This window comes from Argopecten irradians, chromosome 4 (assembly GCF_041381155.1).
Source record: "Argopecten irradians isolate NY chromosome 4, Ai_NY, whole genome shotgun sequence".
NCBI lineage: Eukaryota > Metazoa > Mollusca > Bivalvia > Pectinida > Pectinidae > Argopecten > Argopecten irradians.
The window spans coordinates 14,046,827-14,060,957 of NC_091137.1; the positions used below are offsets into that span (position 1 = coordinate 14,046,827).

General features: G+C 34.4%; 1 protein-coding gene across 1 annotated transcript; it reads right to left on the minus strand.

The window, feature by feature from the left end:
• Positions 1-373: 373 nt before the first annotated feature.
• Positions 374-8,408, minus strand: LOC138322110 (semaphorin-5B-like). The gene is made up of 6 exons (XM_069266168.1): positions 8,284-8,408; positions 7,557-7,653; positions 7,210-7,314; positions 5,950-6,211; positions 5,658-5,730; positions 374-3,375 (listed from the first exon to the last, which is right to left on the minus strand). Exons 1-6 carry the CDS (start codon positions 8,406-8,408, stop codon positions 2,916-2,918), a joined length of 1,122 nt encoding a protein of 373 aa, XP_069122269.1. The 3' UTR covers positions 374-2,915.
• Between the last annotated feature and the right edge of the window lie 5,723 nt (positions 8,409-14,131).

Consider the following 14,131-nt stretch of genomic DNA (forward strand, 5'->3'; position numbering starts at 1 on the left):
CTGGGCCAATATCATAACAGCTGATTAATAACACTATAATACAACTAACTTATGTAAATCAATCTCGATGGCCCGGATGTAAGCGCGCTGATATATTGAAGATGGCGATCCAAGTCGTATGCTCCAAGATAAAGGAGCGGTAAGAAGTACAAAAACGGAGTTATCCTAGGTACAGAAGTAACTCATATTGTCGATGTAAATGATCATTTTCAATCAAAATGGATTCATTGTTGTGACAAAAACAAACCTGAGATACCTTTGCACAACTTTAAATTGGACGTAAAAAACTAAATGTGTATATCAGAATGTGATAAACACTTTTGACAAAGACTGTGATTTTGACAAATTCATAGTTTATTGAATATAGATACAGTACAACAAATAAATAAATACAGGGTTGAATTCAATAACAAAGTTCAAAGTACGTGTATCAAACCATCTTGACAATAATTTGTGATGTCTTGGGGAAAATATCCCTATCCTTCATATCCAATATGAAAGAGCATTTTTCTGTCATACCTCAACGTTCTATTGCAATTTTACTACTATAATTATCACAAAAAAATATGAAAACAAATATTAAGATAACTGTGAATATACTGACATCAAACTTGATTTATTTCATAACACCAAACTATTTTCAATATTTTTATAAAAAAAAAATCACGATAATGGGTACAGTATACAGTAACTTGACGTGATCACGATATGTTACGGCATTTTTTAAACGGCTGTTTCTTTTATAAAATTGGTTATAAATCGCCGGAACTGTTATTAAACAGAACTGTTGTGAGGTAAAGAATATTTAGATACCTAGAAACCCGACATTAAATACAGCGTTTAAAAAGATGAGAAAAATCTCCATTATTTCACGATAATGGGCCATGCTGATGATTTGTATCAAGCATCAGAGCCAGTTATTTTAGTATGTTATCATGAGTTCCTGACATTAAAGTTGAGACAATAAAACATCCCAGGTCACGTTACACTGTTACATATACAAACTACTGTACAATGTACAAAACCAACACCAGGCTATAGTCGTCAGAAAAAACAAAGGCATGCGCTTTTGTAGATACAATGCATTAAACTCATTTTGTTGCGTTCATCGTAATCAAGTAGTTGGTAAATCGGTGTAATTATCGTTCAACACGAGGTAAACTCTCTGCTGATTTTTGTCGCAACTTATAAAATATATAAAGTACAGAGCAAATGTTCTGTTTCGTCTCTCATCGAAGACGTAGCAAGGTCTAACTCTCAACAGCCTTACCATGTTATAGAGCACAAACATAATCAAGAACATCTCTGCTCATTTGTGGTCGAAACTATCTGCCGGGAATTTTAAATACCGGGTATTCATATTTCACATCTAAAGGCTTGCATATATTTACATTTCAATACTTAAAAGGATAAGTAGTGATTCAGAAGGGTGAACACACAATACATTTAGTTTTAATGATTATTTTCAATTACACACAAAAATATACATGTGTTTAAAAAGAATCAATACTTACTTGATTCTGGTTATTTAAGGAATGATTTTTTTATGTTTTGTTGTTGACAGGTGTGTATACAATATTTGTTTGACAGATATTTTAAATGATGCGCGCTAAAAGCGCGCCAGGTTGAAATAGCTATCCAAGAATTGCAGTTTATATAACAGCAAAGAGCAATGCTGTCAAGTTCAGAATGTATACAAAATATAGTTCCATAATCGTTTTCATTCCATTGATGCAATAATTCTCAAACATTTTATTTTCTGAAATATATTTTAAGATATTTAGTACATTCAAATTGCTTTATTGAAGAATTGACCACACTGAAACAATAAAAGCCAATTTTTATGCGCATAAACCCTTCTTGAGGAAGTCAGTGTTCCGGTGTATGCATTCTTGCACGACAACCAAATGCAACCGACTGCATTTACACAACTGTAAACGAGTTGGTAAGGATATATAGCAAAGACAAAACGGAAATGTAAATTCATTACAGTAATATTTTATAAAAAGATAAGTTGTTAACATAATTCCAGAATGTTATTGATGATGACGAAGATTATATGTTTTAATGATGTATTAAAATATGAAGGTGAAAGATGAAGGCAACATTTTTTTTAAGATTATTGAATAGATGATAATGATGATGATGGTGATGGTGATGATGATGATGATGACTATATGATTATGAATCATCATCATCATCATCATTTGTGCACAGAAAATGCTTTGGAAAAAAAAATACAAATAAATCATCCCAGATTGAACATCTTAAGGAATTAACATTCTATCGTTACCGGTTTTATATTGACACTAGTTTGTAAATATGAAATATAACCAACATCTTATTAGCTTCACAGCACCACAATAAAACAACTATCAAATATTTACAATTATCCTGAAAGCTGTAACTTGTAAGTAGTAAACAAAGGTAAGTATATAACATATCATATAAACTCTATATGATAAATTACCAACGACATGACAAGGCGTTATGTTCCAAATCTTACGTAGAACAAACAAGAAGCATGACAAGTAAGGACGATATTAAACAAAGAGTTTCCATTGTACACATATTAAGAGGACCCTTGACAACAACTTTAAATCACAGGAACTTTTTTTCTGTGGAATTCATTTTACATTGTGCACATTTTTCTTACCATTCTGTACCACGAGATTTAAGCAGAATCAAAAGGTATCGAGCCCGTTTAATCTAATGATATTTAGTGCATACCTATAAAGCTAACTAAAACATTTGGTTATTCATGATACATACTGACCTATGTTCAAGTTAGCCTGATCTTAAATCCAGAGAGTGGAGATATAGGTGTTTAAACATCACTAGATTTATCGTTACCTTAGTTCACAAAACGGTGGACGGATTGCAACTATTGTTGGGGACGTCAGTATAATAGTTACCTATTTGTGTAAAGCAAATTGTGAGTATTCATTTTTCACGGGAGCTATCTTCTTGCCCTGAAAACTTTCATATCCCCCTTCATTCATACAATTTCCAGCGTGGTCATAGATACCCGACTCATCAACAGTGTCTTTCTTCTTCACGAACACGTCGTACCCATCGTCGAGAGGCTGTCCTGGTTTTGTGTGAGAATACATGTCCTCTTCACCCATCTTTACGGACCTTGAACCAGTTTTACCTAGTAGTCCGCAACCATAGTTATCTGTGTCTGTTGAGGGACCAGCAGTACCTTCCGAGTAGTGGTTAGTATCCTCAGATGGACCTCCTGTGGCGCATTCTGAATAATGATCATTGACTGGTTCCTTTCCTGGAGCAACTTGGATAGCATATTTACTGTACCTTACTGTAACTGGCTGTTGTTTTGAATCATCTTTCGATTTAGCCTGAGTAAGTCGTTTCCTGGAATCAAAGAAATACAGTTGTTAAAAAAGAACAGATGTGCAATTATCAAAAACATAACAACCAAATCGTAAGAAAGTCCTCGTCAGTATAGAATTTGCAAAATAAAATGATTTAGATCGTCTATTTGTCTAAAAGTAACAGCTTAGTGATCAAGATTTTTGATAAAAAGTACTTGTTCTCTGACTTCATAATGATATCGCAAATATTCCGTTATTAAAGATACTTCAGAAGTGCTTTTAAGTGCTGAAATTTGACCCAGTGACCTTGACTTTTGACCCTGTGACACAGTGACATTGATCTACTGTGACTATCGTCACAGCTGCTTTATATTCCTTAACACGTATGCCTTAAAGGTTACACAATGAGTGGTTGTTGAAAATTGAATTTATTCCACACGAGTAAGTTATTTTTTTTAAAGTTACAAAAGACACGAGCTTAGTGTCCTTTTGTAACTTTTAAAAAATAACTTACGAGTTAACTCAACATCCACGAGTCGTGTAACCTGTTTCTACCACCATGATATTCGCTTTTAGCCGATAGAAAATACGATGAGGATCAGGTAACATGTATTTGCTGAAATATGCAAATAGGTTGTAGTAAAATTTTCATCAGCAAAAGGTTCTAATAAATATTCAAAAGTCAAATTCTAATAACCAATCAATTGATATCAATTTTCTTTCAGTTGGGAATATCTTTGAAATGAAATTATATTCATTTAACGTCTTATTGAATTGAATTTTTCATAGTTATTTCTATAATATAAAAATCATTGTTGGACTATATAAATCCATGCGCACGGTACCGTGCCGTCTCCTCCCGCCAAATAATCAGCAGCTCATTGTAATCAATTCAAGTCCGTTTCAAACTCGTTTAATCTACTAAACTCAACAGTGAAATCCTCTCACATAGTTTTAGTATTTCATGTCGATTTTTCTCTCCGTATGAACAAGTTACTTATTTTGACACAACGACCACGACACAAACGCTTTCTAAAACCTTTGGACGCCAAGCGGCGATCTCAGCATAATAAAACCTAATTCGATTATTGATGCCGTTGACAAGTTGTTCGGTCACATTTCACCGTGTCAGCCAATCAGAATGCGTACAGAGTTTATACCAAGTGTGGTATAAACAAATTGGTAATAACAGCTGCAATATTTATTTGATACCTGAGAGTTGAATAGCACTGCCTATTGGTGTAGAAAGAATGTTAATTAAAGACTTATTGACCTTAGCATTTGAACTTTAAACCTCTGACCGTGACCCATCTCTGTCAACCTCTTGTACAGTTATAGACAACTTTGGTTCCCAAAATGTTTATTGGTAAGTGACAATATTTCATTTTTTTATTGATATCAAAATGCAAGATGGCTCATAAGCAGCCGTTTTAAATAGCATTTGCCCAAAATGTTACGTAGCAGATCTATATGTAGATTTGAGAACACTATTCCACTTGATTACATATTAGCTGTACAAAAATACCCGGAAAGACGGACAGATGGAAGAACAGACAGACTTTCTATAAGGGACTCTTATTATTAATTATGAAGTAATTTCTGGTTCAAAATTTGAGTCATGTATTGAACAGAAAATGCAAACTATACAGAAATGCAGTAAAATTTGCTGTCATCACATGCAATATCCTGCAGATGAATGAATCACATAACTGGCCCATCCAGCCAAGGCACATATGTAATAAAACTATTATGGCGTCATATGCAGTTTTGACATAATGATATATATATATGATTTTCTCAGTAGACGGAAACGTAGATTGAACTCGTTTGATAAATTTCATATTATAAAGAAACTCGTATGTATTGCTCATTACCATCTCTGAAAAAACACTGACGAAGTTGTTTTATTTCTAAATATGCATTCCTTACTTTGAATACGATCCTGGTTTTGTTTTAATCCAGAGAATTTTGATAGACGAGTAACGTTCTAGGAAGTTATATAAATGATCTTTATTTTGTTATCGTTAAGTATAGCCTCCATCAGTTCTCAATTACGTGGTTCGTAAGAAGGAGCTTTATATGGAACTATGTCATTTTATATAGCTGTATTTTTTAATATTTAAAGGAACGCAACGATATTTATTTTCATGCATTATATGTTCATATTTTGTCAGTATGAAATAAAACATGGCTGTCGACCCAAAGTAACATTAAACTGTTTTGCAAGTCCCACATTGAAGATGATGCATATACTGTACAATAACCATCACACGACGCCTTCCCTTGTGTTTACACTGTTGGTTGATATACAATGTTATTTACCTTTTGATTAGGAAGATGACAGCTACTAACACTAACAGTCCCGCACAGACAACTACAGCTGCAATTATCACACCTGGTGTAAAATGAAACTAAGGTCAGGTATTACTGTCAACAGAACATGTGTAAATAACAGTGCATACATATGTTGTGTGTGGTATGTCGTGGTATAAACAGACAGAAGGTATTGCAAGGCATTACAAAAAGATACAAAATGTAGCTGATGAAGCGTGTGGGAAAGATCATCATTCAATCAATTGGTTACGTAGAATACATTATATAAAATAAATCTTACTCGGACATTCATTTTTACATGGTGTTACACCACTGCTATCACTATCACAGTCCCGACCCCCGTGTTGAGGTGACGGGTTGTCACACGTCCGTGTTCTGATCTGGTATCCTTGTCCACACGTCACAGAACAAGGTCCGAAATTACCCCATCTACCCCAACCTCCGTCAACTGAAATAGATATGAGTACGTATTGATAAACAAGGGTGGTGGCTAAATCTTGTATCCCGTGCCGCGCCCGCGCCGGGGACCGGCGCCGGAGACCCTAGCCGGGCTTTGGTTATTTTCGTTTTTCTACATTAAAACAATGAAATCGGCGATTTATAAAGTTTCAAGTCATTCATGTAACGTAACTTACACGGAATGATAACATATCACTCAAAGTGACTCTAAGAAATTGTTTTAATGTAGAAAAACGAAAATAACCAGTCACTTTGAGTTATATGTTATCATTCCGTGTAAGTTACGTTACATGAATGACTTGAAACTTTATAAATCGCCGATTTCAGTTTGTCAAGTGTCATTTGTTTACCCCGCGCTCAAGTGTTGAGTTTCAAGGTTTTATGCAGATTATTTCAAAAGTAAGCTTTTATTGTAATAATTGTTATAATTCGAACAACAAGTAAACCTAGCTGATTACAAATATGTATATTTCAACATAAAGTACAAATCTTTTCATAACAAATTCTGCCTTTTTATTAACCGTGTCTATACTAGCGCGGGCCTCGCCGATCTCATATGTTTACCTGAGCCCGCGCCCGCGCTAAGGGTAGACAACTCTACCCCACTGGGCTCCACCCCTCAATTAACCAATTTGTTAACGTGGGACAAGCGTCGGTTGCTAATACGGGAAATGAAAACGGAGAATATTGAAAACAAAACAAAGATGATATTTATTTACAAATGGAATAAACGACATATACGATAAATTTATACAAAATAGTCATACACCCTCACTAACACGCACACATTCAAACGGTTTCCCTAAAATGTCTTGATTATGTAGCCTCACACAAAGTTCAAGTGACAAATAGCTGACAACTAGCTATTGAGGAAAAAACACTCAATCCAGAGCCTCTGCAGTATGTAGTCCAGAGTTAAGGAAGATGAACACCATCCATCCACCATTCATCCAGCTCAATCCAGAGCCCATAGAGTAATAGCTAACTCTATTCACTAGTGTCCAAGACACGACAGGTATAGCAGGTATGTTAATCACAAACAACCTTCGCTGTTAAACCATCCTAGCTCACCATAGCTGACCTTGACCTTGATGGATATTACGTATACGTTCCCGGTCGGTCCAGTTGCTTGGGATGTTGCTGGGGTATCTAAAGCCTGGTCATGGCTGTTGGTTCCTTGGGCTTGCTTCAGAATTTATTAACAATTATTATTTCGATTTTTTTTCACACAAACTCCATACATTCCGAATACATAATCCTATAGAGAACTATACTGAAATTACACTTATTTAACTAATTATACAATGATAACCACTAATGTGCGGCTCCAAAATGAACAAAAAATACTATAAACAGGTATAACACTCAGAGTTGCTCCCATCGGCTTCCATACATTTTGCACCCGCGCGCATATACATTACGCTTTACCGTTATAACAATAGAACTGGGCTTCCGTAGTTTTATAATCGAGTAAAACCTTGAAACCCAACGCTTCAGCGCGGGGTAAACAAATTCGACTCGCCAACTGAAATAGTCGATTTTACAAAGTTTCAAATCATCTCAAATAACATTACTTACACGGAAAGTGTGCAAAATATTATTTTAATGTATGCTGTCGTTAAGGAGAAAAATGAAAATAACCAAAACTCGGCGCGGGTCCCCGGCACGGGCGCGGCACGGGATACAAGATTTAGCAACCACCATAAACAAGATAATATATTCTTATCATTTATACAGTTTTAAATAAAAATGTACGATCTGAATAATCAGGAACTTCACGAAAAGGCCGATTTCACTATGAATATACATTGTAACGGCACACATTTGGTTGTACCTTTGGGATCAATTCTTATGCATTCTGCTAAATTTCTAATCATTGTGAGCAAGAATTGTTATACCATTTCGTCAAATTCCGAATTTCAGAACATCACCAAAGATTGAAATGTATGAAATATCATGATCAAATCGTAAATTTTAATCGGGACCTAACATGTAAATAGTTCATGACCACGTATACTAATATCCGATACAGGTATCAAAATAGTCGAAAGCCATTTTCGTATAAAAGTATATATTGTTTTAAATCATAAGTTCTGGTCAATATGACATTTTGTTTCATGATAAATGATATCAACAGCAGGGAGATAACTCTTACTCGGATAGATATCGGATAACTCTCACTCGGTCCTCTTGGTCACCACCAGTACATTCTCGTCCACCATTTACAGGCGCTGGGTTATCACACGTCCGTGTTCTGATTTGGATTCCTTCTCCACACATCACAGAACAAGGTCCGTAAGAACCCAACGAACACAACACTCGAAATGTTTGATTTATTTTTGTTTGTTTTATATTCATTCACATCTATATAAACTCAAACTACATGGCTTGGGTTTATACATTTACAAGTATGTAATGGTATTGCATACAAAGATCAGTTTAGCCATGTCGTAGTATCAACAGAGCTGTTAACGTGCACTGTACACAGGGCATACACGTTATAAGTACGTTATAAAACGCATGTAAAACGCATGTTGAGGACCACACATGTAAAACGTACGTACGAAACGTATGTAATACATGTGTTAAACATGCGTAATACGCATGGTAAACAGACGTAAAACGTAAACGTATGTAAAACGGACGTTTCAAAACATGTGTTATACATACGTTTCATCCTATTACAAAATCCACATTTTTCTATTTTTTATGTACATTTACACGGTCTTTGAAGTTGCACCATATATTTGTAATTTTGAAAATTAAAGTTTAATTCCATTTTATTTGTATTTTCGGTTCCTGTCCAATGACTGATATTTTTTCATACATAGTATGTTGTATTTACAAACGAGTGACTACATATTGGTAACTTTCATACCCTTGGAATGATTTAATTTTTCCTGCATCAATTTGTCCTTAACGTCACTTCATCACTTACATTTTTAATAAAGGGTAAAATCTTTACAAAATTCGTTCGTGCCAAATGTTCAATTGTTTTCAAATTATGGCTCAGTGATAATAATGTTATATTTTTTCAAACATATAAAGAAAATGACCTTATTGAATATCCATCGATTGGGAAAAAGGAAAGATCTGTCAAGCGGAGCGGTCAGCAAAACCACAGGGATCTGAGAATTAGTTAACTGTTTACGTTAGAATCTGACATGTACACTGTATATCCAACATTCCGCATTCTGTCCTTAGCTACTGCTATATACTACGTTGACATTGTTAATACCAACCGATATCCAACTATTTACGTGTCACTAGTTTTTAACAATTTCTATGAATCAAAAATAATAAATATGATTTTTTAGGCTTAAATTTCATTATGGTTATTGCTTTTTATACATTTAAAAATATTGTATATTTAATGTCGAAAGAGGTATTGTGTTAATCCGCGAGTCACAACTTGCATATATTTGCTCAAACAAAATGTTGACAAAACGAAATATTAAGTAGGGTATTATTAGACAACTTATGTGAAAACTATTTCAATTTTCGGACCTGAAATTCAAGATCATCGAGGACAAACCGTCCAAAATTACAATGTCTTGATATTGAAACAAAGTTTGTGAAAAAGAAAAATAGTCCCATGATCAAACTACGTCATAAGTATTTTCCTTCATTCGAGAGACGTTTGTAAGTGTTAATGTAATAGGCCAAAATCGTCAGACAAACTTAATTTATATGCATACTACAAATGTTCACACAAAAAAGGAAATTCAAAGAAATTGATTCCATCTCATATCAAACTTGGCTTGAACACCATTTAACAGAGAATCTTGATATCAGTCATGCATGGGACATCTTCAAAAGTACTTATCACTTCAGCCATAAAAAGTGTTTCCCAAAAGCTCTCATTCTAACTTCACAAACCAATGGGCAAATAACAATATATACAGACAGAAACAGAGAACATATGACAAAGCTAGACAATAAAAAACACAAGTCTTGAAAAAGATACCGAAACATCAAATCCATAATACAAAAATGAGACCAGAAAAGCCGATAGTCAATATATGAAGGAAGTTATCAGTCATCAGGTAAAAGAAAACCCCAAAACATTCTTGAGCTATATATATAGTAGTAAAACCCTGACTCGTCATCGACCATTCCACCAATCAGAAACCCTGCAGATGATATGATATACTAGATGATCTTAAATATAGCTAAAAGTCTAAATATTAATAACTTTCATTTTTAATACAACAGGGAAGATACCACCAACATACCTAAATTACCAGACAGCCAATTTATTCCAATGCAAAACATTTTAGTTACTGAAAACGTTGTGCTCAGACTATTAACCACTCATCCTCGATACTCGAGGGGTTCCGATCACTTACGATCTCTACAATACACTGGACTATTTCATAGTTAAATTGAAGGCAGTTCAGCGGAAAACATGTGACCAATCACAGACTAGCAAAGATTTCCTTTGAAGACTACAGAGAGAGCGACGCCTAACATCAAAGCCACACAGTCAACCACAGTGTACCGTTATACAGCTCTTTTGATGTACATCAAATGACTAAATTACCTGTTCTATTCCGTTGCCTCCAGTTTTACTGTGAGATAGTCCAGGCGTGTAGAGATCGTGAGTGACCGCAACCCCTGGAATATCGAGGATGTTAAACACTAATAATATTTACAAAGCTACTGGCCAAGATACTATACCTTCACGAATTCTGAAGAAATTTGCACCAAACATTACCCCAGCTCAAACTAAATTGTACCAAATTTCACTTGTCACTTGTTTAGTACCCAACGATAGGCGGGAAGTCCTTATTGTTTCATTTTTAAAAGGGACATACTGCTTCCAACTACCGTCCAGTGTACCCTAATCCTTTACATGTAACATCAGCGTTAAACGATGTCCAGCACTCTCCACATACGTAACCGTATCCTGATTCGCCAAACACCACGACAAGTCTGATGTTGTTCGGAAAAGCGAAGTTTGACAGCCTCACTGTATTTGATAATGAATTAATGAATTCGTAAGTTACATCATTTAATTTGTTGGCTGTGTCAATGTTTTGTTTACGGTTGTAGTCTCATCCTACAGCAAAGTTAATTTTGTTTGTGTTTTTTTATACAAAGTTACAATGATATTATGCATCAGTGTTTATCGATATATTTTCAGGTTGATACGGTGAGTTAGCTACCCAAGAAAATGATATAACCAGAGGTGTGCATTGATAGTTCACCGTATCCACCTGAAAACAGGTCGATAACAGTTTTATTGTATGGAATTTACAGCCCTTTCAAAGAGACTATACTAAAATTGGTATGATGATATTTAACAAATATTGCAAATTCTTTTTCTAAAAGCATTTCATCTATATGTGAATTTGATAAATAGAGGTTACACAACGAGTGGCTGTTGGATATGGAATTTATTCCACACGAGTGAGTTATTTTTTAAAAGTTACAAAAGACACGAGCTTTAGCGAGTGTCTTTTGTAACTTTTAAAAATAACTTACGAGTGTGGAATAAATTCCATATCCAACAGCCACGAGTCGTGTGACCTGTTTCTACCACAATTATATTCGCTTTTAGCCGATAGAAATACGACGAGGATAAGTACGCTATCCAACAGCAGTTTTGGCGTCAAGCGGCGATCACAGCATAGCATGACGTCACTCGATTATTGATGACGTCAACAAATGATGACACGACACTCAGAAAGACGTAGTTCGGTCAAAGTTCATCGTATCAGCCAATCAGAATGCGTACAGAGTTTATACCACGTGTGGTATAAACAAATTGTTAATCAATAGCTGCATCGTTTATTTGATACCCTGAGAGTTGAATAACACTGGCTATTGTGGTAGAAATATCCTTAATCTTCTTGCTTATGTTTTCAGCTGATAGGGCCCATCTGACATTTTCCGTTCTATAGAAGTTCGCAGTTTATCACCGTTGATCACAGTAAATTTATTGTCTTTCGCCATATATTGCCGACTATAACCACATCACAAAAGCCCATCCTGACGTCATTGATTTCGGAAGTCTCTGTATGCTATATTTGGGAACGACGCAACGTCAAAAGACATTATGACGTTACATCTAAAGGGATAATACTTAAATCTATTTTAGCACAGGCTACAGGCTACAGGCGAAAGGTATCCTGACTCAGTCCAGTACCCTCACGTATATCAGCGCTGATTTGCATTTGATGAAAACTTCTGAGAAAAGTATCAGACAATCAAAATACAGCAAAAATGCCAGTTATATGGTAATTGGCTTTATCAAACATTTGAAGTTAATCCGTCTCATTATCAAAAATTCTAAACATAACAGTCGATGATGTACAACTGATTTACAGATATATCAATGTGTGATTGTAAAGGATGTGTTTTGTCTTCATAATTAAGGTAGATAGTCCCTTCTGGTTTCCTCTCAAGGATTTCGTTCATTTTTTGATATTTTGATTTTAGGTATACCCTGATCACAAAAACCGCATAAAAATAATATGTCACCGAGTTAATTTTTCTTCCAGGGTTGCTTAAAGATATGTACTAATTACTTAATATTCCGGATTTTAAGGATTTTTTAATATTTCCTCCCTGTAACATCCCTTAACATATAAATCATATGCCTGTAACATGTTCATACCTTCAGTAGGTGATATAGAATTCATGACTATATCCAATAAACTTGGTTGTCCACAATGAAACGAAATATCGTTATTTTAAAATTAAAACCGGACCCAATTTTAGTGAAAAATTGCATCAAAATAGTCATGTTTTCTTTTTTTTCTGAAAAAATGATCTCAAGAAAAATCGATTTTTAGAATTTTCATGAAGATTAGCTTACTTGCAATAAGAAAAGCAATAAAAAGTATACCTTACCGCAATATTTTTCAAAATACGACCGATTTGCCTCCTAATACCCCTTAAAGTTTGGCATAAAAATGTTAAAAAATATGTGAACTGTAGCACTTTTCAACGTTTTATGTTATTCATTTACCATTGTTAGTTTTATATATTTATTACATTATTGGAGCATACAATAATAACATATCTTAATGATTTTACTTGTTTATTATATAAAATGTAACAAACCAGTTTGCATGCTACATGTATATGTAAATGTAGGCCTGACCTCAAACTTTCAAAACGAGTCTAATTCAGCAGGAAATATATCAGCTTTTTCTAGGACAAATATTTTGCTTTGTGTGATACTGTATTAAAATAGAGTACTTTCCGTTAAAGCATCTTTCAAATTATAAGTAAAGATTTTAACAAAAAATAAAATGAAAATATTTTCCAGCAATTTTATTTCCGTATTTTGTTTGTCCGTTTTCGGAAGAAAATTAGTATATCGGTATCTTACGAAGAGTGCCTATTGAAGCTCGAAACTCGAATGTTTCTATTCCAAACACCTTTAACTTCCTTCGGCATCCATATACCGTGTAAATTTATTTCTATTCTGCAAAAAGATAAGTATACAATTATAAAGATAACGGCCATTCATTTGTTACTACTGACGTGAAGTTTTATATTTTGGGTCTGATTGTTTAGCGAATATTATGTTTCTTGGATTTTACTTCATGCATGAATCTTCAAAATTATACTATAACTACCGATTGTTACACCTTTAGATTGATACTTCAAGTAAACACTCGAAAAGGTCCTAGAGGAAATGCCGATTTCAGAAGCGAGTTGTTATAGATGAATACGGAGAAATAAAATACGTTTGCCGGGATCCGGATACCGACGTTACAAACGTATGACATAACAGAAGGGACGGTCAACACGTTAAGTTTGTATGATGCTTTAGTGTTGATAGTATTAATTTCTCTAAACTGACTTAAAAATCTTCACAAGAACCAAAATAAATATGCCAAAATTGTTCAAGTGTAGGGCCTACAAATGGATCAAAATGGACGATAAATTCGCTTTAATGTAGTAAATTCCATCAATACTTTAATCAATTATTTATTATAATCCCACACTGAGAGATCCAGTTTAGCAGTTATAAATTCGCTTAAATC

What these genes read in the sequence shown, in the direction of transcription:
- LOC138322110 (XM_069266168.1), bottom strand. Translation starts at nt 8,408, where the DNA reads ATGTGTGGAGAAGGAATCCAAATCAGAACACGGACGTGTGATAACCCA. An exon ending in CCAGTTCTATTGTTATAACG is followed by an intron (nt 7,315 to 7,556) that starts GTAAAGCGTAAT and finishes TAAATTCTGAAG; the next exon opens with CAAGCCCAAGGAACCAACAG. An exon ending in GTCATCTTCCTAATCAAAAG is followed by an intron (nt 3,376 to 5,657) that starts GTAAATAACATT and finishes CTTTGATTCCAG; the next exon opens with GAAACGACTTACTCAGGCTA.